Raw genomic sequence first — 23,314 nt, 5'->3', positions numbered from 1 at the left:
GTTAAAAGTTGTGAATTGGAGGGAAATAGGTGATGGTATCAGGCAAACAGCGTCTCAGCCACAGACTTCACAGTGGTCTGTAATGGGCTCTGTTTTTCTCATAGCTGGGATTGTTAATACTAGCTTAGGTACAAGGCTGACCTTCAACTAAGATAAATCTTTGTTTTGGAGTAAGTGTTGTCAGTGATAACCACCACACTGGAGTGTTGTATTGCTAGTGAACACCAAGCAGTAAGTAGTTCATGCAGGAGGAGGAAAAAACATGCCACCACTCACTTCTGATAGCATTTTGCATCCTCTTTGTATTTATGCAGCAAACAGCAACTGTAAACCAGGGGAGCTCCACTTAGCATGGGCTGTCATTGGGAGAAGCTGCTGAGCAGGTTTGTCTCGTAGGAAATTGAGAATACTGACTGTTTTGAAGAAAAGAAGATAATACTTTCCTTACTGGCTTTTCCATAGTCCCTGGAAGTTGGATTGTCTCCTTGGGTAGCATATAGCTAGTATGTACAGATGACTCTTAATTGTTTTAAAAAATTAAAATAATTTTGTTGTTTTAAACCAGAAAGTACAGGCACATGATTCACATTCAAGACCCCTTCTAGTTTAGGAGTTCCATAACTGTTGTTCACAATGTTTCCAAGGCACATAATGGTGCCTCATGACTTATATGTCTACATGTTTTGTATGAAAAATAAATAATCTGGTCTGGTATACTCCTGTAGCCTCATTTTCCCTTTTTCTTTTCTGTCTGTGGTACTGATGGGTAGGAAAGAAGTGTAAATTCATATATTGCCTGTGGTTGATGTAGAAACTTATTCAAACACATACTTTATATTAAATTTGTTGCTCTTATTCAGAACTGTTTATTTGTTCTTAAAATCTGGATCACATTATTGAGTTGAAGTGAGGAGATGGTTAGATCTTCATGTTGATTACTGACTCATGGGTTTAATTCTTTTTTTAATTGGACTAAGGGAACTTACTGCTTTCCCATCTGTGCCATGTAGTAAACACCTTTTTTCCCTTTCCATGATAGCTACTACAAGACATGATTTGTTTGAACTGTTCACTGACCAAAGCTGGGCAGTGTTGATACTGGGCATTCTCAAGTGAGGAGAAATAGGTAAATAGCCTAGGTAAAACTTGCATAGTCACAGGTGGCAGAAATCCAGTTTGTGACCCTAGCACATCACAGCAGACCTGTACACTTCACCTGAGTGGTCTCTTTTTTCCCTGCTGTAAAACATCTGAAAAGAGTGATGGTACCTTTTGTGTAGGACTATGAGCTTCTTTTCTTCCTGAGTTCAAATAATAACATTTTGCAAGCTGTTGATGTACCAGCTGTATTTCTGTAACATTCCAGCTGCGTATGTTAGCACACATTTTCAGATGGTTCAGACTACAAACCCAGTCATGTTTTCAAAGTGCACAAAAGCTTCATTTCCTAATGACTGCTAAGTTTGTCATTTCACTCTTCACTGTACTAACATTGCAAAGGAAGTTACATTTTTGTTTAAAGGAGTTGTCTAGCTATGCCTAGTGCTTACTCTGCCATTACTTAAAAAAAAGGTAAGTTGGAGGGAAGATGGTATTTTTTTTTCTTGTGATAGTTTGAGCAACTACACTTTTATAGCTCCACATGAAAATACTGTGTGTGTGAAGTGAGTTCAGCTGCAAATCTTTTGACTCTGCTCATGTTCTTCCAGCAGTAACACTGCAGGCTCTTTACAGGATCAAGAAGGCTGGAATTCTAGTTGATGGTGGATCTGCTGCTGTCCTTGATAAATGGAAATTTTAATTTATTAGTGCATTATGTGTTTGGAAATAGTAGTTTAGGTATTGTGCTTCACTGTTAATTTTGTCATTTTCAGTCGCTTAAGACCATTGTAACTTTGCATGCTATCTTGAAAAGTCCTCTTTTTTTTTTTTTCTTTTTTTTTTTTTTTCCACTTTTCCTTTTCTGTAATTTGACTGCAAACAAATTTCCCAGCAGTTTTCTTTCTCATCAGTTGAAGTGAGCTCCTTGTGTCCTTGCTGTCTGGCATATTCTCTAGTCCTGTAACCATTTTTGTGGTTCCTGTCTGATCTTTCTGCAATTTACCCCCTCTTGCTGTTCTGTTCTGCAGGGCCCTAGCTTAGAAACACAGATGGTGGATGATGAAACTGAGACTACAGGTGAAGAATTGCCTCCTCATCTGCGGGAAGAGCCTCCTGAAGGTACAGTGCTGGCAGTCAATATAAACTCTTTGCAATCAATTGAGAAAAATGTTCTGGTCAAGAAGTCTGATTTCTCTGTCTGGCTTGAACTTGTATCTGCCTGTTTTCTGAGAGGGATAGAGCTTTGTGAGAGCTGACAGTTTAACCAGCCTCCCAGCCAGAGGTCTAGCCAGCCCCTAAGCCTTCTTTTGCATTCGAAAGAAGGCTTTACCCACTGAGGTGCAGACATAGCTCTGCATTCTCTTTAACAATATGGCTTCTGATTAAAATTACCCTGCTTGATCATCCTGTCTTCAGGCTTAGGAATAAAATGCTTCCTCTACTGTCTTGTTTGTGATGTTTTGAGTCTTCATTAGGGGAGACTTCCTAGGTAGTCCTCTTTTCTCTCTTTACCTCTCTCTGCAGCATCCTGCTATTGAAATTGTCCCCAGCAGAGACTTGTCAAAGTTAGGTATTCTAGTGATTTTTTCTTTTCACTGTCTCTCTTGGAAGCCAGTTTAGCCATCTGAGGAGGAGGCAATGAGATGCTGTCCGTCAGCAGGAGGCTCAAAAATGCCAATTTTAATTAAAAACCTTGTTTGCAATGACATGCCCTGGATTTATACAGGGAACAGATTTTTCCCACTGTGCAAAAGTCACAGACATTGTATATACGCAGCAAAAGAAGTGTTGCTTTCTTTTGAACAGAAGCTGCTAACATTGCTGCAAGTGATGATATATCCTGAGCTTTGTCTTCAGTTCAGTGGCTTCTAAAACACAATCACTCATATCACTGTGGATGGCTTAAACAACCCAGAGAGTGCTGAGATTGTTATTAGCAACTTACTGTTAAAATACCATGACATGTCTCTGGGAAACATAAATGTGTTTTATATTTTTCCTTTAAGAGAAAAAGGTGCTGATACAGCATTTATACTGACAGCTGTTCTTAAAGGGAATATGAACTAAATGGATGGTTTTAGGAAGTTGCTGCTCCCATCCTTTCTTGCTGAGCATTCTGTTAAAGTTTTCTTATTAAGCTGTAATTTCTTGTTCTGCCATTTCATATACTATTTGGTGACAATTACAGCATATAGAGGTAAGTGAAAGGTAGGTTTCTTTTGCAACTCTTACAAAAACAGAAGGAAACAAACGTGGAGGATGTTGTGATGATTCTGTATATACATGGAGGATATAATATTAATATTCCCTCCCCCTCCTTTCTTTGTAAGTAATGCCAAGTCAGCATGTAATGACAGTTTGTTGTTCAAGTAAGAATTCTGGTCACTAGCTTAAGCTGATGATTACATGAGCCTGGAGACTAAGATCCCTCTTGTCTCAGTTTATCAGGAATAGGTTTAGATTTTGGACTGTGGCTTTGACTTGTATCATCAAAAGAGGTTTTTTCAGTGTGACTCAGTATTTTTGCACACTAACTTTTTAAAATGAAAGTGCTTTTGCCTGCAACCCTGCTGGTTTGAATGGCAATGAAATATGTTGGTATAAACATTCTACTTCTGTGACATATTGAATGGTCTGGGAGAAGTATGTGGTCTGGATATATCCACTTCGTTGATGTCAGGAAAGAGAACTGTAGCAGTTGAGCTGATTTGGTTAAGCAGTAGATGAAGTCTGAGCTCAGTATGTACCTTTTGAATTTACACCTCAAGAGCAACAAAATAGGGAGGATGTTGAGAGCACAACTGAAACTAGAGTCTGCTTGGGAGAAGAAATAGAAGAGTTTATCCTGAAGGAGAGCAATCCAAAGGATTATGCTGAGTTTATAGCTGACTTTGGGTATTGGTAGAGTTGAGTAACAGACGTGTTGTTTAGAAGTTGCTGTCTACCAACAGACCAACCAGAATTCCTATAAAGATTGCAAATATCTGATGAAGGGAAAAGAACTCTGAAGTTCTAAATACCACTTAGAGTACCATCTTCTTATCTTTGCTGCTCTTCAGATTTCTGGTTTCTTCTGACAGCGCTTCCCTAGTTATATCAGATGCTTAAAACAACGTTGTGACTACTTGTTTCCTGGGATCTATGAACTGGAGACCGTGTCTGCTTGCCTTCTGGTAATGAGTGCATAAGGGATGGAAGGCTCTTCAGAGTCTGTCTGTCTAGCACAATCCATTATTTCCCCAGACTGCATCATAGTAACTTCATTTCCTATCTTGTACAGCATATCTACTGCCCTTCTCAAAGGAGGGGAATTGTAAGACTGTTCTATGTAAATATTGCAGTAAAATAAAAGTTTGCCCTTCATAGATTGTAATGTTTCTAAACAGTGCTGCACCATGGCCTTCTACAAATAATCGGATGATTTTACATGTCCATCCTGTGCATAACTAAGTAAGTAGGTGCATGTGTGGGTAACAACTGGTATGGAATAGCAAATGTTGCTCCCAAGTGCAGAATGGCAGCATTTGGGGCAAGAGAAATACCAAATGAGACAGCCAAGACAGAGGCCGGCATCTGTGTGTAACCTGAATCTGATTGTTTTATCTGCTGTTAAATTAACCTTTTTTTTTTTTTTTTTTGTATTGAATTAGAGCAGCAGTGTAAATGAGATAAAAGAGCAGCTCCTGCCGGCGGCCCCTGTCCGTGGTAGGAGATGCCAGCGGGGTGTTTTTGCTCGGCGGCGAGGTTGCGTTGCTCGGGCGGCGCTGCTGCGCGGGGGCCGCGCGGGGGCGCTGCAGGCCCGGCCACGCCGCTCCCGGCCCGAGCCCGCGGTCCAGGCAGCGCTCCCGCACGGCCCTGCCAAGCGGAGAAAGTCTTTAAACCTATTAACTCCTCTCCCCTAAGCTACTTTGTGATATTACAAGGGAATCTTCCACACTCTGCCTCAAGAAGGCTGTTTATGCCCTAACGACACTTTACCACTCGACATCGTGATCCATCTGCCAAATTCACGTGTTTTTTTTTTTTTAATTCCCCCTTCATCTTTAGTGTCTCTACGATCCTTGTAACATACTTTTTTTTCTCTCCTCATTTGAAAGGCAGGCGCAGGGGAGCAGTAGCACTTAGCATCTGGAGTGCTGGTGTACTTAGCACTTGACAGTGCAGGCTGTGTAGAGCAGGTTAACCATCACCAGCCAGTGAGCTCTGCAGAGGAGCGCACTGCTCTAAGTGGTATGAACTGCTTGCTTCTTTGTAAGAAATTCAGCATGGCTGATCTGTGTTGCCTGCCACATATCTAAGCTAGTTTCATGTAGATTCTGTGTGATCTTAAATGGAAGTGTGATCGCAGTGAGAGAACAAGATTTAGTTACTCAAGTACAGTAACACCTTGCTATATCTGTTGCTTCTTTATTCTCCACTTCAGAGTTCTGTTGGTGATCCTTTAATACAGTGCAGTGTTAATTGATATGATCACATCACTTTTCTGTCCTTTTCCATTGAATTAGTAAAGAAAAGTGATAGCAGTGAAATCTGGTGGTGATTAAATCTTCTGTGACGTTCTCCATTAGGAAATGGCAGCACCTTCTTTGCTGCCATTTCCCATTTATTACACTAATTTTTGTGGGAGAAGTGGCTTTACTCTGTCAAACTGCTAAAAACTGTGTATTTCAGGAGTGTCTACTTTGTTGATACTGGGGTATGGCTATATAGTTTGTTTCAACCTTGCATTACTAAGTAGTACTGCATAAACTAAAGGTCATTTCAAGGTGGTGTGCTCTGGATGCAAAGCTATGTCACTGGTCAACAGTGGTAGTCCCTCTTGGGAGTTTACAAACCAGTGCTTTCTTCCATGGTCTTTAAGTAACAAACATGAAGATTTTATCAGCCAACCTACTATGATCAGTTTGGCAATAAGCCTGAGTCTTGTGTCTGAGCTGTCTGCTACCTCTTCTGTTGTTTTCAGACCTAGCAGAGATATTCCTTCTTTGTTGCAGACAGATTGGGCCTTGTGGAGTAAAGCTTTATTAAAAGCAATGGGTCTTAGCAGCTCTGCAGCATGGAACAGATCTTGGGAAATTTACTTTCCAAATAACTGTGGTGTTCTTAATTCAAATTGTTTTACACTTGCTGTGGGTAAAGAATACACAGAGATAGTTACTGTAAATCAGATGATTTGCAGTAGTTTAGAACATAGTATCTTGTGTGAGCCTTATAATCTGCCTCCATGGAGGCATGTAGCCTTTGTTGTTTTATATCTTCTGCAGGATAAACCTATATTGCATGCTTCTGTAGGAAGCTTTAGGACTCCTTATTTACAGTTTGAGAATCTCCAGTCCAAAGAATCTGGGAGTTTTGTGGATTGCTCATTCAGGATTGAGTTTTGATACCGCCATTTTACCTAGATCTGTATGGATCTAATTAAAATAAAGTACAGTTGTGTTTCATTTGAGGTACTACATTCCATTTGAAATGTCTGAAATTAATTAGACTGTTAACTTCATGTTGGTGTATTCTCTTATAAGAACATGACAATTTATTGAAACCAGCAGATGCCAGAGGACCATGCCTTTTCAGGCATCATATCTGTGATGAAACCTTCAGTTGAAATCCGTGATACAGGTGTTTAATGTTAAAAAGGTATATGCCTATAAACAGATCCAGTTTTGATGAATAGGTGGCACTTTTCCAATTATTGTTGGGCCAAATGTCTGCTGCAACAATTGCCATTCCAAGATTTAAATGTTGCAAACTTTATGTGCACTGTTTTGCATCTTCTTATTGCAAGTAATGTTTTGTATGTCTGTCTGCAAACTGCCTATATCCAAATAACCTCAAAGAAATGACCTTGGAAAACGATGCAGTTAATAGCAGTTCAATTTCCTTTCAATATCAAGCTTTCTGCTAAATTCTGTTTCCTTTTCGGGTGTAAAGTAACTTAACAAAGTTGCCTGTGGCACTTAGTGTCCTATACTACATACTTAGGTAAGTACGTGTGTATGTAGTCTATCAGACCAGTATCTTGAAGTTCTGTGAAGCTGGCAGATACAAAGCTGTGGTATCTGCTAAGCGCTCCTCTGTTCTCCTGAGTCAAACCACTCTCTTCAGTGTGCTACTTCATAAGATCCAACAGACAAATCCTTCTACAGAGGACCTCTTTAAATGATCTGCTTTTTTTGTCTAATGGCCAGTCAGCCTGGATTGACCTCTGTAGTTCTGTGGTCGTGTAACAAAAGAAAAAGACTAGAAAAAGAGACAGCTGTAATTTATCCCAGCAGTGTGGCCTGGCATCCAGGAGAGCCAGCCATGCCCTGGGGTGCATCAGGGACAGCATCACCAGCTGGGCAAGGGAGGGGATTGTCCTGCTCTGTTCTGGCACAACCCAAGTGCTGTGTGCAGTTTTGGGCACCACAATGTAAGAAACACATTAAACTATTAGAGACATCTGAAGGAGGGCCATGAGGATGATGAAGGGCCTGGAGGGGAAGTCATATGAGGAGAGGCTGAGGTCACTTGGTTCCTTCAGCCTGGAGGAGACTGAGGGGAAATGTCATTGGAGGCTGCAACTTCATTGTGGGGGGGAAGAAAAGGGTCAGGGGAAGTTTGCATTGGGTATTAGGAAAAGATGCTTCACCCAGAGTGTGGTTGGGCACTGGAACAGGTTCCCCAGAGAACTGGTCATAGCACCAAGTCTGACAGAGTTCAAGAAGTGTCTGAACAATGCTCTCAGGCACATGGTGTGATTCTTGGGGTTGTCTTGTGCAGGGGCAGGAGTTGTACTTTGATAATCCTTTGGGTCCCTTCCAACTCAGGATATTCTATGATTCCTAGCTCTATTGTTAACTTATTCTGTGGTTCTAGTCAAGTGGTTTGGCTGTCCTTGAACCATAGCATTATTTGTGTATGAAACAGAAATTACTGTTCTTATTTATAAATGAGAAGGGTGAGAAAGCAAACTAAGTTTTTGGGCTTTTATAGGTCAAAGATACTTGAAAAATAGAAACAGAAATTGTGATTGTAATGTATAAATAATACAGAACTTTGCCTGATACATAACTTGTCAATTTTTTCTTTTTTCTTTTTTTTTTTTGTCTTTTTGAGTCCTCAAAAAGGTGATTGGACTTGTCAGATAACCTTAAATAGAAAGGCAGGTTTCTTAAAAAGCAGAAAAAGAAATTAGCAGTGAGGCTGTCTGTTCTTTGAAACTGGGACTTTATGTACCTGGCATGTCCTCTCATCTGTAAAAGCATTTCCTGAGCTACTTCTGTAAATGCCCTGAGGCTGAAGAGCAACATTTCAGTATCATCTGTCTCTAAGGCACTGATTCCTTGCAGCCGTGCTCTTCTGTTGGCCAAATCCGTTCTTGTTTCTGCAAAAGAAATGACCTGTAGTGTCAGCTCAGTTTTGTGCACAAAGTCTGGCTTAGTATTTCTGGTAGATTATAAAGCACTTTCATATCCATCAAAGGTTCTAATGTGTTTCTATTAAATTTATTATCATCATTTTAGTAAAGCTTTGTTTAGATTCTCCATTGGCTATATTGGCTTACTCATGCTTTATTTAATTTAGTTCTCTGGGGGAAATTGACAATCTGAAATGTGATTAATAAACAGTGTCTCTGTGTACCCTTTTCTCCCTCTCTCAGCCCCCTGCCCTTCTGTATTCCTGTTGCTATATGCTTGTTGCTGACAACAGGCATCTTCCATTCAGCAGCTATATTTCCTAGTCTCCTAGAAACAGCTAGGACTGAAAACATGAAACAAATCTAACATGAAAGCTATTTAAATTGTTTTTATTCCATTTCTCCCTATGTCCTATTCTTTCCTCTCCACTGTTTTCATATGATTTAATGAGAGGTTACTTTGACAGCTCAGCATCCCTTTTTTCTAACCTACTCCATGCCCTGCAAATCATTCTGTCACTAAGTGTTGTATGTGTGCACAGCATATGCTGTTAAGGGCAGCATAAATAGCTTCCAAGTGCCTGGTGGATTCCAGAAGAACAGTTCTCATAACTGAAGTGTGGGAAACCTCTTATCAGTGGATAATACAAAAATACTGTGAAGTGTGTGCATGACCATCTGGTTTTCCCTGAGGGTCTTTGCCCATAGGATGGGGCAACAGTAGTTTTAGCATTTGCCTGGGGACAGTAACTGTAAGAAAAGTGTGAGATCCAAATGTAAAGATATTTCAGAGTGAAAGGTCAGTGGGAAGCCTCTGTCATAAGGGACTTCTTGGTCAATTACTAGTGAGTGTGTTTTATTCTAATAATAGTGGTTTGTACTGTGTAACTTACTACCTGGCTGAAGTGGCAGACATTTGTCACTGTTTTTATATTAGTTAGAGATATATGAAATTGTGTAAAAGAATGTATGTTCTTTTACTATGTATTTTTTATTTTGGGGGGCAAATACATTAACATAAAGATGCAGACAATTGTTCTTAAATAAATGTTGTGGTTTAACCCCAATCCACACAGCTGCTCACTCACTCCCCCATCAGTGGGCTTGCAAAGAGAATCGGAAGGACAAAAGTTATTAAACTGTCTTTATCTCAACACATGAGTTTTCTAGGAAAAGCTGTGCACACCAGCAAAGCAAAAAAAAGAATTAATGTGCTGCTTCCCATGGGCAGAGAGGTGCTCACCCATCCCCAGGAGAGCAGGGTCTTTGGAAGACAAACATCATCATTCCACACATCCCCCACTTCCTTCCTCTTCCCCACATTTTATATGCTGAGCATGATGCCATATGGTCTAGAATATCCCTTTGGTCAACTGGGGTCAGCTGTCTCAGCTGTGTCTTCTCTCAGCCTCCCATGCACCCCCAGTCCCCTCACCACCATGGCAGCGTGGAAAACAGAAAAGACCTTGGTTTTTCTGCGTAAGCCCTGCTCAGCAATAATAAAAACATCTCTATATTAACATCACTGTGTTCAGCACAAATCCAGAACATAGCCTCATACCAGCTGCTGTGAAGAAAATTAACTCTACCCCAGCCAAAAGCAGCACAATTAATCTTTTAGGCTTATAGCTATCAGTCCTGTTTGAAAGCTGAAAAAGGAAGCCATTTCTGCTTGTTCCTAATGGACTAAAAAAAAAGAGTCAAGTAAGTCTCGCTTTTACATATAGCTACAGTCTGAAGTACTAAATAAGAATGAGCAATGCAGTAAATCCAGGTCAGGAGTGAAATTGAATCAATATATCAGTGTGTTAACAATGATGATATCTTGAACTGCTAAACTATCAGAGTATTATAGCAGGCAATTAAATCATAAGGTCGGTACATGAGGCTGTTAATTCTGCCTCAGAACCGAGTGAAATGCCCAGTTAACGTTTCATAAACATCTTTAGTCTCAGCCTGGCTGCCTGCCTTGATTTTAGCTGTTTGTGAACAATTTGAGGCACTACTTTGATTACCAGTATGATTGCACAATTGAATCAATTTGTCCTCTTCTGGACTGATCATTTTGGATCACAAAAACCAATCTGATTCTGAGGAATAGTTTTTTTTCTAAGGCTGTTTATGAATTTATGAATGAGCTGTAAAGTGAGGGGTTTTGTGTCAGTTTGCTCACCCTCTAGGACAATATTGTAAGAGAAAATAATCTAATTTGAAACTGAGTGGAATTCTAGAGCGATTTTTACAGAGAATGGTCTTGCACTAGTATGGGCATGTGTAATTCTATCTCTTCTTTATTTTCTGAACACATTGAAGACCAGTGCATGTTCCTTATTAATATGTAGGCTTATTAAACTATTGTGATATGTTTATTTGGCATATTATGGGGAATCTGTCCTCTTTCTATCTATCTGATACTTGTGTGGTGAGAAAGACTTTATCTAAGGCTGTGTTTTAAGTTGGTCTTCTTCGTTATGCCCTCTCTCTACCAGTAACATGTACTACTTGTTTCAGGTTTTACCCATAGTATGTAATACTCAGTAGGGTGTACCTGCTCTAAAAAGTTTAGGTGGCTTTGTATTTTTGGATCTAGTTTTATGAAAAATTAATGTATTTTTTTCTAGATGGTATCCAAAAGGAAATAAGTATTCTTTACATAAAATTTTACATCTATTGTGCAGATAATGCTAAAGATTTGGCCACGGAATTCCTGTGAAATGTGAGAGGGTCTTAGCATATGGGATTGTTAAATGAGTGTATTGGAATATTGTTACAGTAGAAAGAACAGATTTATAGTATTGAACTATAACTTATTTTGTTTCTTAGCAAATGTGACCTCATTTTTGGAGTGAGGCATTCACCTAAATACCTGTTCATCCATCTATGATTCTAAGGAACTGGTAATGTTGTTGAGCTCTACTGTTTTTGTCTTTCCAAAACTCAAATTTTACTGTAAAAGTATAATCAAAATAATAAAGGTTCTGTCCTGTGCAGAAGTTCAAGGCCAAAACTGTTGTTTGTTTCCTTCCTCTTTCCCCATCATCCCAATTTCTCTGGAGATTTGTGAGATAGTGATGTGTTCTGGGTTTTTGGTTTTGTTTTTTTTTTAATCAGTTTATTTGTACCTGTACCTCTTGGATACAGAAGTGGCATAATTCTAGTTGGTTATGTGAACTCATCCTCTTTGGCTGAGCCAGCTGTTCATAGGTATCTAGTACTGGAAAGTGTAATTTTGTAAAAGACCCTCTCACTCACCCCTCCAAAAGCGGAAGAACAAACCTCCAAGATTTAATACAATGTTACTACAATATGTTAAAGTTAGGGCTCGCTTTGGGAAATGCATATTATGGCTCCAAGTTAGGTTTAGTGTTTTGATAGGTTGAGAATGTTACTGTTGTTACAGTATTTTGTTCCTAGCATCCTGAGAGTTTTTTTTTTTGCTCTAAATATTAGACTTAATTGATCAGGAAAAGGGTTAAAATCTTCCAGTCTATGGATCTTGTACTTTTACATTGAAAAAGGAAAAAAGCCACATCTACTAAGTTAGAATTTTGTCTAAGAATCTGCTTTACGTTATAAAGAGAAATCTGTTTTCTGTGATATCTGGAGATGTTTAAAAGGTTGTGATTAGCTGAACCCAAGTCTAATTAAAATAGTGTTTGATCACTGGTTTGACATGTGCTCCACCCAGGTCCTGAAAGAGATATTGCTGCATTCAGCTCTGGCTGCACCTTACCAGTTTCACCCGACTGCATGGCCACGTGTACTTGGGTGCCAGCACAAAAGCTGCTGAGTGCCCACGGAAGCACAATGCCTCTGTCTCGAGTGGGTGTAACTGGAGTGAGTGAACCTTCCCGTCGTTCCCACGACTGAAGTTTGGGCTGTCCAGCTGAGTAGTACTTGTTGTATGTGTGTGTGAGCTTGTGTGGAACGCAAGGACACGCTTGTGGGGTCCCATGTGTGCTGCAGAGCTTGCCTGGCTTCCCCCTTGCTCTAGCGAGGAAGAGAAATGCAGCCGCAGGCATCGCTGAAAACCTCTTTTGTGATAGCATACAAGAGGTCAGCTCTTGATGTTCGCGTTTCCAGCAACTTCAGCGTATAGCACAGTGATAGCGAGGAAAGCAGAGGGATCTTGGATTTCAAACTTACTCCTCCTGAGTCTGATCCAAGTATCATTAATATGACATGAGACGTTTCGTTGGTATTTGATTAACTAGGAGGCTTGTTTTGTGTGACACATTGTGAGTTAACCACCCGGCATGCCGACATGTGCGATTAAAAACAAACACTTAAAGCTAAATGAGGAGCCGCCTGCCAAGCGCGCCGCAGGGAGGGGCTGCAGCAGCCTGCCCTGCGCCACTCCACTGGGACGGGCCTCACCCGCTGCTCTCCTGAGCCTGCCTCGGCACCTTCCCAGCTCACTGCTGGATTGCCGATATTTGTTTTAAAACATTTTATTCGGCTGTTCTCGCGCAGTTAAAACACTCCAGACAGAATGTGGGAACGGCAAATGGCAACTTCGAGGCGCGTTGTTGAAGCAGACCGCCCTCGCTGAAGCAGCTGTTCTTAGGGGTTATCGGCAGCTCCGGGCAGCGCGGTGCTGCTCCGTCCGGAGCGGGAATGCTCTGCGGCCGCGTTCCCGTTCCTTGGCGTTCCCGTTCCTTGGCGTTCCCGTTCCTTGGCGTTCCCGTTCCTTGGCGTTCCCGTTCCTTGGCGTTCCCGTTCCTTGGCGTTCCCGGGCGCTGCCGCAGCCCGGCAGGGGGCTGCCGAGGGCCGCCCGGCTCCTCCGCCCGCCCGGGCCCGCGGGAGCCGCGGTGCTGCCGCTTCTATCCCATCACACGACTGCACTGGTGGATTTCCTCAGCTTAAATTCCGGGACGGCAGAAATGGGTCTGGGCTTATTTTGTAATGAACTAATTAATTTCATAAATACGACTTGGAGAGTTAGCAAAGCTTATTTTCCCTTCTCATTCCCTTCTTTATGACAAGATTTTTAACCTCTTCTTGTTAGGGTCCTTGCTGTGGAAACAATTCCTCGTTTCTCAGTCAGCAGCAGGGTGTTTTTAAAGGTAGTGTTACCCAAACAGGGAGCTGGGTTTGTGGGTACTAAGCGTCCAAAGGAGTGAAAGCCACGGCATACACAGTAGCTGTTGGTAACCCTTAGCTTTATTTTCCTTAGCTGAAGTGTGCTTTCACAGTGTTAAAAAAACCCTTCTGCTGATTCAGTGGACACTTTCAATTACACTTAAAGCAAAATGTGCCCTCTGACCTGTGCACAGATGCGCAACGCTTGTGAAAATTCACAAATCCTCTTGAGTGGAACTGCTGACCTACGATTCTGTGGTTGGCCTGGGAGGGCCCCTGTCAGTGTCCCCTGGAAGGGACCGTGCTGGGAGAGGTGCAGGAAGGAGGACACCCCTATGCCTGGCAGCGTGAGTGGCCTGTGGTTGCTTCAGCACCTGGCTCCTGTGGCTGTGGCGGGGCTGTTCTCAGCTCTGTAGCCAAACCTTTTCTTCCAGGTTGTGTGTAGAGTTGTTCCTGAAGTAGAGTAGTTCCTTAATTGGTTATTGACTCTGTTAGAAAGTATTTTGGTGAAGGGCTAAGCAAGCCTTGTATAAAGCTATCTTGTTCTTCAGTATCAGTATCTGCTTTCTTTTCATTTGAGGCAAATACCAGGGGAAAAAAAACCTTTAAATGTTCCTGCTAATTCCCAAGTTGAGATTTTAAGCCTTTTGTGTGTAATGATTTTTTTTTCCCCAAAGGAACAAATTTTATGCTTGCAGATCAAGGACTGACTAGATTAGAGGGAAAACAGCAGCAGCAAGTGAGCTGCTGGTAGGGGACACACACACACACATTTTCCTGCTGCTGTCATGAATTACAGCCAAGACCAGAAATCTGTAAAGACACTTAAAGCGTGGAACAAATAAGAGTGTTTCCAAATAGTTGGAGTCTCCATGACATACCAGCAGTTCTTTTAAATGTCCTGTGAATTTATAGTAGCTTCTGGCTAAAAACTATTTTCAGAACACTAAAGCAGAGTGTTTCTTCACCTGACTTCTTCCTGCAGTACAAAAAAATTGAGGACTTCAGATGGAGATAAGGAGGGTTTTGCAAAAATATTGGAAATATTTGGAAAAAATATTCTGACAGCCTCTCAGAAGGACCTAGTTGGAGTCCATCAGTAGTCATAGGTTTGATTTGAGATCATGAGAAGGCTTTTAGTTCAGAGAAGCCAACCATCCCCTGCCCTCAGTTTGTCCTGAACAAGCTCTTGTTCTCAGATGATCACTTGAGCTACATTGCTTCTCTCTGCCACACTGGAAATGGAACTGTAAGTAATGAGTTGACAGCAAAGGAAATCTCTAACCTTTCTTGGAGTACCTAGGATCTTTTTGGGCCACTACAACTGATAAATAGGGAAAGGGTAATCTTTGAATTGCACAGCAACTTTTAACTGCAGATTTAGCTCTTGTTGATAAAACTTGTCAGAATTTTCCTTTCAGATATCCAGCCCTTCAGATTTTGAAATACATCTCTTGTTGGACAGCTAGGAGTTTTACAGTCTTTAAAGGGTGGGTTTGAGGGGTGTCAGCCTCACCCCATGTACTTTTCCATTTCCAGTGCTGAGTTTGGAATGGACACTATTTGAGCTTAAAGCTGTCTTCATGGTTACAGCCAGGGCAAGATACCCTACTTTGCTAGAGAAAACAATGTGATGTTAAAAATGAAAGTAATAAATATGTGCACAGCTGAGTGGCTTTAGGAAAAGGAGGGAGGAAGTACAGGAAGAGAAGAAGGAGGTAAGTAAACTGACTCTGGTGAAGGTCTTGACAAGAATGTAATAATCTTAAATGAGATTTGTCCCCAGCAGACACTGAAGACATCCTGACCTTTTTTAACTCTGATTTATTCATCATGGGAATGGATTTTGTACTTCATCCACTCTGTGACTGATGGGCAGGAGTAATTTCTCTCTCAATACAGAAGACTACACTGTGGTAGACTCCATTTGCCACACTGACAGGAGCAGAATGCCATCAGCCACAGAGTTGGCTTAAGAAATATTTTCCTTTTCAGTCTTGCAGTCTAAATGTGTCCCTAATATATGTGTAATGGTAGGATGGGGGGAAGGCTACTCAATTGTATGAAACTTGAGTCATGAATTTCCTCTGCTGTCTGAGATCTTTTCAGATCACAAGGAAGAGAAGTATCTATGGCTTTACTTGAAAGAATTCAAAGACAAAAAATAAGCAGTGAAGAAAATATCACACTGTGCAATTTGTGCACCCCCAATCCATCTCATGGTCTTTCTCCTGAAACAAAACTTTATGAATCTTTACTTGAAAATATGCTCCTTCTATCTGCATATTCTTAATCACTGTGATCTCCATGTACTGAATTTGCTTTGTATGACTGTCTTGTAATGTTGTTGTCATAGAGTCAGCCCTTTAGAAAGGACAGTTGCATCTTTTGTTTCACAATACTGCAGCCAGATCCGTTTTCACCACTTTTTCTTGTGGGTAGTGTTGGGGCAAGAGTGGGAAATACAAGAAGGGAATGATGAGATAGTTGGACCAATGCTAAAGAATATAAAATTGACATTGTCAGCTTATTGTATTTCAAAATATAGAAACATAATGTGCTCTTGTGTCAGTGAACAACAGAACAGAAAACTTCACCAAAGCACAAAACCCTAGAATTCTGATGGTGAGTAAGAGAAGTGGAGAGAACCTGTAGTAAAAATTTGTAAGAGGGCTTATAAGCCCTAGGGGTTCTTCGTTGGCTCTGGTCACTAAACAGTCCAGACTAGTCCAGGGTAATCCCTTATGAGTTGTGGTGCCTGTTGGAGCATACAGGCAGGTTTCATGTCGAGAGAGGTGGTGATAGTGCTTCTATTCTGCAGTTCTTTGCTACTGGCCAAAAATGTATTCAGGAAGTAACCAAATTACGTGTCATATAGTGATGGCTGAGCATCCATGAATACAGGAGGAGAGAGGGGTGAGAATGACAAGTGTGAGGATCAGTAGAGCTCTGTATTTTTCCATTCTGACCGTACCAGTTTAGCTCCTGGCCTGCGGATCCAGTGTGCAAATGCTTTGAAAGCCATTGAACAAACCATTTCTGACAATGCAATCTTCTTCTTCAAGCCTTTCTTGCAAGCAGGTGAAGCCCATGTAAAGTTGGGTAGCCCCTATGAGATGCTGTAGTGTTTTTCAGAGAATCCTTCTGAAATTCCAGTGAATGGAAGGCATCTCTAAACCATGGTTTCTTTTGCTGGATTAACATTCTTGTAGGCTTTTCAGAGACCTACTGTCTCTTTTGAGGTAGACTCTGCATCTTGGTGTTGTTTTTCCCCAGCTTTATTTACTAAAAGCTTGAAGTCCATTACCATGTCTCTTTCTAGACCTGGTCTGCTGGAGATTTTAGTCGATCCCAAGTGCTGGTGCACTGCAGACAAAAGCAAACATGCAGTGGTATTGCCTGTGACACCAGTTTGCTTTAGGAGATTCAGGAGCCCAGCCAGCATGTCATTCAGACTGAGAGAATACTGTGGGGCAGAAAACTGCAGGAATTGAGGGGTTTTTAAAAGGTTTGCACAGTTGGGCAGCAAGTCATTGTTTCACTGATATGTCTGGAGTTCTGTTGCTGGCTCATTTGGGACTTGCTTGGGATGTCAGCTTCGTCATTCAGAAGTCTTTAAAACTTCAGAATGAAGTGTAAGGCAGGTGTAAAACTGTTGCACAAAACCTGTGGTATCTGAGGAAGTTAGCTGTTTTTTTCTTGAAGTAAAGGCATGGTTATAGTCATCTAAGAAACAGAAATGAGTAATAGGTTGATATTTTTTCCCTTTAATCTTTTCCAAAGATTACTCTGGTCTGGCTGGTTGCAGAGGGCACTTCAATGAGCTAACTTAAGTCACAGTAGGGGCAAAGAGGTCAAGTAGTCAGCTTGAAACAAAATCTTCGTGTTACCTTCTTTGTTTCTTGGAATTTTTCTCTAATGACACATACCTTAAATGTAACTAGTAGTCTCTGAAAAAGACTGATCTTATCCTTTTTATCTCACCAAATGAAAGCTTGTTGTACGTTAATTTTGCAGGACCCTCTAACTCTCAGCTGCATCTTCTGAGGCTCACTGCTCCTTATCAATGTCTGCTGTGCTATTATTAAAAATATAAAACTTTTCCATACCAGGAAATGAATATAGAAATGCCATCAAACATACTGGACTTCATACTGAAATTAATGGAAGTTGTGTATGACTTTTTCTTTTTTTTTAATTCATCTATAAGAGAGCTTCCTTTTATCTGTCTAAATAAGCTTTTGCAGAATATGAAAATTCTACCACTGAATTTTGCACTGGCCTACTACATGATAAACAGTGTCTTGGTACTTGACAGCTGCATGATAAAAGCCTTGGTATTTGCAGAAGAATGAGGATGCTTGCCAGGATAGGATGATTTAATTTCTTCACACTCCTTGCTGCTACTGGACATAAGACCTTTTTTTCCTCCCCTTATCTTTAGTGATTCTTTCCTTCTTTCAATTTGAAAAGATAATCTACCACTGCCTCTTTGCTTTCATGCCTGTTTGCTGCTGACCTTTAACAAGCCCTGTAAATGTTAAACCAGGTTGTAGGATTCCTACACTTTTTAACAAATAAGGAAGTTACAGAGCTGGTAAATGTTCCAATATCAGTGAAGCTTTTTTAATTGTGTAAACCCCAAAAAGAATGGCTCTAAAAAGACAAAAGGAATAACCATTACAGAAATGTCCTTTCCCAAAGGGGGCTGTTACCTTTTTAATAGAGTTTTCCTGTAATACCAGTTCTACTTTGCATTTCCCCTTTTCTCTATAAAGTGTTGTCACTAGAACAACAACTGTGATACTCTGAATCTTTTCCACCAGCTTTAGCCCCCAGACCAGAACCGTGGATAGAGTTTGTGTTGATTGCTCTCCCCAAACTCTTTACCTTTTCCTTATTTGTGTCTATATGGAACTCATGATAAAGCTGAGATGTACTATGAGACACTAAGGTAGCACTCTTGGGGGTTTTTTAATGTTTAATATGTTTGGGTATTTAATTTCGAGCCTTATATTAGATTTAATAAATTCAATAATTCTTAAAAAAAATGTCCTTAATGAAACAATTTCATGCTGCTGTTCAGATACGGCTTTCCAGTCTGTCTGTGAAATGTAGCCATGCTGCTGCTTAGCTTGTGCATTAAAACCATAATGGCCTGTGTGACAGTGGCCAATGTGCTGTGATGTTCCCAAAGCTTAGGATTCATTTCATTTCAGAGGGTGAGAATCTATGTGTAATCAAATGAGTGATTCTGGTGTTAACAAGATGCCAATTTCTCTAGTATTTCCAGCTGATGGTGGATAATAAGTGCATTGTTAATGGAATGCTGACACCACTTCCATGCTTTTCCTTCTCAGAGGGCTTAAATAATCTTTTGAAATAACCTTGGGAATTTTAATCCTTACTAAGTACAACATTTTTTCTTTGGTTTGCCTCTTTCTGCTAGGTCTACTGTATTTCCTTGCAAGTGCTGCATCAGAGATAATAAAATCTAGATGCCTGAAAGTGATAACCTGGTGCTGTTTCTCATTAAAACAGAAAAGAAAACCTCATTTGTGGGTTTCTACCAAAAAACCCCTTAGCACTGGCATGGCACTGTCAAAATTTACATGCAGAATCCAGCTCCCAAAAGTAACTAAAATTAATTTTTCTGACTTTTTTTTTTCCTTCTCTTAAAATGAATGTGCTTAATCTGCCATCTTCTGTAGCCTAAATGTTTTGTGGGCATCTTGTGTAAGATTGGCTAAAAGTGTAGCCTTGTCCATGTGCTATTAGTTTCCAGCCCACCCACCAGGTTTAAGGAAATCTGAAATACATTCTATTGTGTAACATCTATAAAGCATACAGGATTGCTGAAGAGCAGTCTCTGTGAAGTGAAGGATTCCTTCTTGCAGCTGATCAGCCAGAATTTTTACTGGAATATAATGGACTGGGTTACAACTGCAGTTTTTGAGGCCTTTTGTGTCACAGGACAGACAACGTAATTTTCAGTTCTGCCATTCATTCTTCAAGTACCAGGCTACTACCTCTTTGGGTCTGGATGACGACCTCCTTATGGTGCTATGCCTGACAGTCTCAAATGACATATGCTAAAAAAGAACCATCTAGCTTAATTTTTAACTTGTCAACAAAATAAATTACTTCTTTGGTGTTTTAAATGACTCATTGTTTCCTTTCAAGCTGTTAAAACAAGTGCATGTTTGGATGGATTATGATCTAAAAGATCATATTTTATGGGAGGGGTCAGCCTTTTCTCCTAGGCAGCTAGGGATAGGACAAAAAAAAATTGGCTTGAAGTTGTGCCAGGAGAGGTTCAGGTTGAACATAAGGAAAAATTTCTTCACTGTAAAGGGGTTTAAGTATCAGAATGGGCTGGACAGGTGATGGAGTAACCATCCCTGGAAATGTACAAGAAACGTGGCATTTAGTGCTATGGTTTGGTTGACATGGTAGTGTTCAGTCAAAGGTTGGATTTGATGATCATGAAGGTCTTTTCCAACATTAATTATTTCTCATGGGCATCCTGCCCAGTCCTAGAGATAGCAGTGTAATCATTTATCATTTAAAACCCAACCAACCCCCCTATAATTTGCTCTATTATAAGTGGCCAGTATGCAGTGCAAGTATGTAATAAATTTTTTATCTTACCTTGTATTATAAAATTTTCAAGTAGGCAAAACTAGTCTAAGAATGCTTTAGTCAATAATGAGGAAGGGTAGGTCTAGGTAAGGAAATGTTGACCTTTATTCTGGTACATCTGGCACACTGTTTGCAGCATTCCAGAACTTCTGTTGCTTTTGCAGCCTAGTGGGACCATTTTGATACGACCCTTTTATTTTACCATAAATCATGAGGAGTGGAAAAGGGCTGGAGAAGTTTTCCTGAGCATACTTTCTCTAGTGCATGTCTAACCTTTCTGATCCTCTTCAAGAACTCTTGGTATTTTTTCTTGGTTTTCATAGTGAGACTATGTGCATGCTTACTGTTTGGTGGAAATAAGTTTATTCTGAATCTGTCTTGTTTCTTCTGTGAAAGATGTGAAGTTGTCCTGAGAGGATTTTACAACAGAAATTTCTACTTGAGCAATGTTATGTTTCTGGTGGAACCCTAGAGATGTGAATTCTATCGTCAAGCTTCTACATATGATTAGAAGGATAGTGAATTGGGAGGCTAAGGTTCATAACTGTGGTATCTGACCTGAATTTGATCCCTTGGATTTGATTAATGTTTTACCCTTCTGTTCACGCTCTTTCAGTGTCTGCACCTTTTGATTTAACAAATGTAACCTAGTGCATATAAAAAAATCTCCAAACCACAAAACGAACAACTGTGTTGCTGCTGATGTTATATTTTAATTGGACAATTGTATAGCTTAGAGGATGGGCCACAAAGGAACAGCCAATTACTCTATGTCCGTCTAAAAGCCTTTTCGTTACAGAATACTGATTAAGATTGTATAGTTTTATATTATTTCATGTTATTGATTTCTACCAACCCCAAGTCAATGGTTCATTAATTGACAATTACCTTTTTTCACTGTGTTTCAGAAAATTGACGTGAGCAACCTGAGGTGTTAAGTTCAATTTCAACTAGGTATCAGTGAGCCTGTTTAATCTGTAACAAGACCCATTAGGCTCTCTGTTTCAATTTTACACAGAACATAAAGGCATCTCCACAGGGAGGCTATGACCCTCTCACTATAAGAAGAGCAAAGGATAGTCTTTACAGAAATAATAGGGAATATCTGTGGAAGGGCTTTTTGCCCATCTTTGTTGACAGGAGAAAATCAATATTTTGCCTATCAGAAATGCTGCTGTAAAGTTTGGGGCCATTGACATTGTAGCAGCTTACTTGAGTTGTACCTTTAATTTGTTTCACTGTATGTGTTGTGTTGGAGTCGTTGGATACAAGAAGTGAAATCTTTGTTTTACATGTCAAAGGTGAGAATGTTTGAAACCTGAAGCATAGAGCTAATTCTTTTTGGGGGAGGAACCTTGTGTCTAAAACTTTGTTTTGTAATATAAACATGGCCTTTGTTCAGGACAAAAACGCTTGCCTATGTTATGTGAAGCAGTCAGCCTTTGATCAACAGTGTGCTGTATCTACTCTTCTAGCATCCTCATCTAGCTCATCTAGTGCCACTAGTTAGTTCTTCAAGCTCCGTGTCCAACCAGACGAGACATCGCTGTTCCTGAATTTCAATCCTTTTGGAAGTGGCAGTACAGAGCTTGAGGACTTCAGCATGCTGATTGTGCCACAACCCCAGTCTCTCCATGAACTTTCCCAACAGTGCTCAAACACAGTGAGATCTTTATCTTCAGAAGAGATGCTTCAGGGCAAAGGAACAATTGGCACAACGACCCTTTGAGTTTAATCAGAAAACTATAAAAATGGAGCTGCTTGAAAGCAGTTCTACTTACTCTGGCCTCTCTATGTCAGCAGAACTTTATAATGGTGAGAGGCATGAGAAGTTTTCTCATTGTGCTTACTGCTTGTTCAAGCAAAGAGCAAAAGTTATTAATGCTGTGCTGCTTCAGTTGGTGTTTCGTGGTCTCATGAGGGGGCTCAGTGCTATGCAGTTATGCAAAAGTTTGCCAATTTGTAAAGTAATTGTTGGTTTTCCCAGCCCCTGTAATCTTATGCACCTTTGTGTTCCACTGTACTCCACTAGCATGCTCTTGACAAAAGCATGAGTTGCATTTGCCTTGAAAAGGTTTGTCTTCTGGCTGTTACCTGAGCTGCTCCCCTACCTGACATGTTGGTAAGAGTGAGTAGATCCTTCAAATGCTCATCAGTGTGAGGTGGAAGGAAATTTGCTTGTCAGTATAAATGAACTCATGTTTGGAGCATGCAGTGTCATGTGCCTGCCATTGTCTTGAAACCTCCTGCTTGTTACACAGCAGATTCAGAAGGCAAAGAGTGCTTACTGTTACAAGGCCAAAGGTCAGGAACTTAATTGCAAGTGTAGAGACAGATGAGAAATTTTTTATTATTATTTTCAAAGAGTTACCAGGAACTTCACTCAATTTTGTAAAAATTATTAGTTAGAGACAGTCTCCCAGAGCCCTCCTCAGCCATTACTATTGTGTGTTGCTCTGTAGAATTCATCTTTCTGTCTTGTTTTAGTTCTGATTCACTGGGTAACCTCAGTGACTCAGAATTAGAAGATGATCTTCAGAGAGTTTCTTGGGAAGCTTGTGTTAATTTAGATTAAAGTAGTCTTCAGAATGTCTTGGGTACTGTCCAAGTAGAGACTATAATCCCTCTTTCCCAAAGGTTATTAATTCATTGATTATTAATTGTATCAATGTTATCCTCAAGAAATTGTGACTAGGACACAAGGACTCCAAGTTTTAGAGCCATTCCTCTTTGTTCTTCATACTTTCTTCCTATTTTTTTCCTGATGTGGATTTTAATAAGAGATCATTATAGTATTACTTTGAAATAATATTTTGTTTTGCTACTGCTAAGTATATCACTGTAAATATCTACAGTTTTGTTTTATTCAGTTAGTCTTTCTAAGAACAAAGGAGATTTATGGTTCAATTATAGACTCTTCGATCTTTAATGAGTTGTGATAGAGGAGATTGTAGCAATTTTCATTGAGCCAGAATTAGTTACCAGTTTTCCAAAGAAACAGTTACAGCGTTTTTCATGCTGATGAGTTTAAATATTAATTTTAGCTTCTCTTCAGGTTAAATAGTCAATCCATTTGAAGTTGATTTCAAA

General features: G+C 40.2%; 1 protein-coding gene across 1 annotated transcript in view; it reads left to right on the top strand.

The window, feature by feature from the left end:
- Window positions 1-23,314, top strand: part of LOC131574081 (transmembrane protein 263-like) — a 202,724-nt gene that overhangs the window by 10,777 nt on the left and 168,633 nt on the right. Inside the window, exon 2 of the mRNA XM_058828464.1 lies at window positions 2,130-2,220. Coding sequence (XP_058684447.1) covers window positions 2,130-2,220 — 91 coding nt within the window. The remainder of the gene's footprint in view (window positions 1-2,129; window positions 2,221-23,314) is intronic.

This window comes from Poecile atricapillus, chromosome 1 (assembly GCF_030490865.1).
Source record: "Poecile atricapillus isolate bPoeAtr1 chromosome 1, bPoeAtr1.hap1, whole genome shotgun sequence".
Lineage (NCBI taxonomy): Eukaryota > Metazoa > Chordata > Aves > Passeriformes > Paridae > Poecile > Poecile atricapillus.
Note: the sequence above shows the minus strand (reverse complement) of the source record. Positions and strands in the feature narration are given on the sequence as shown.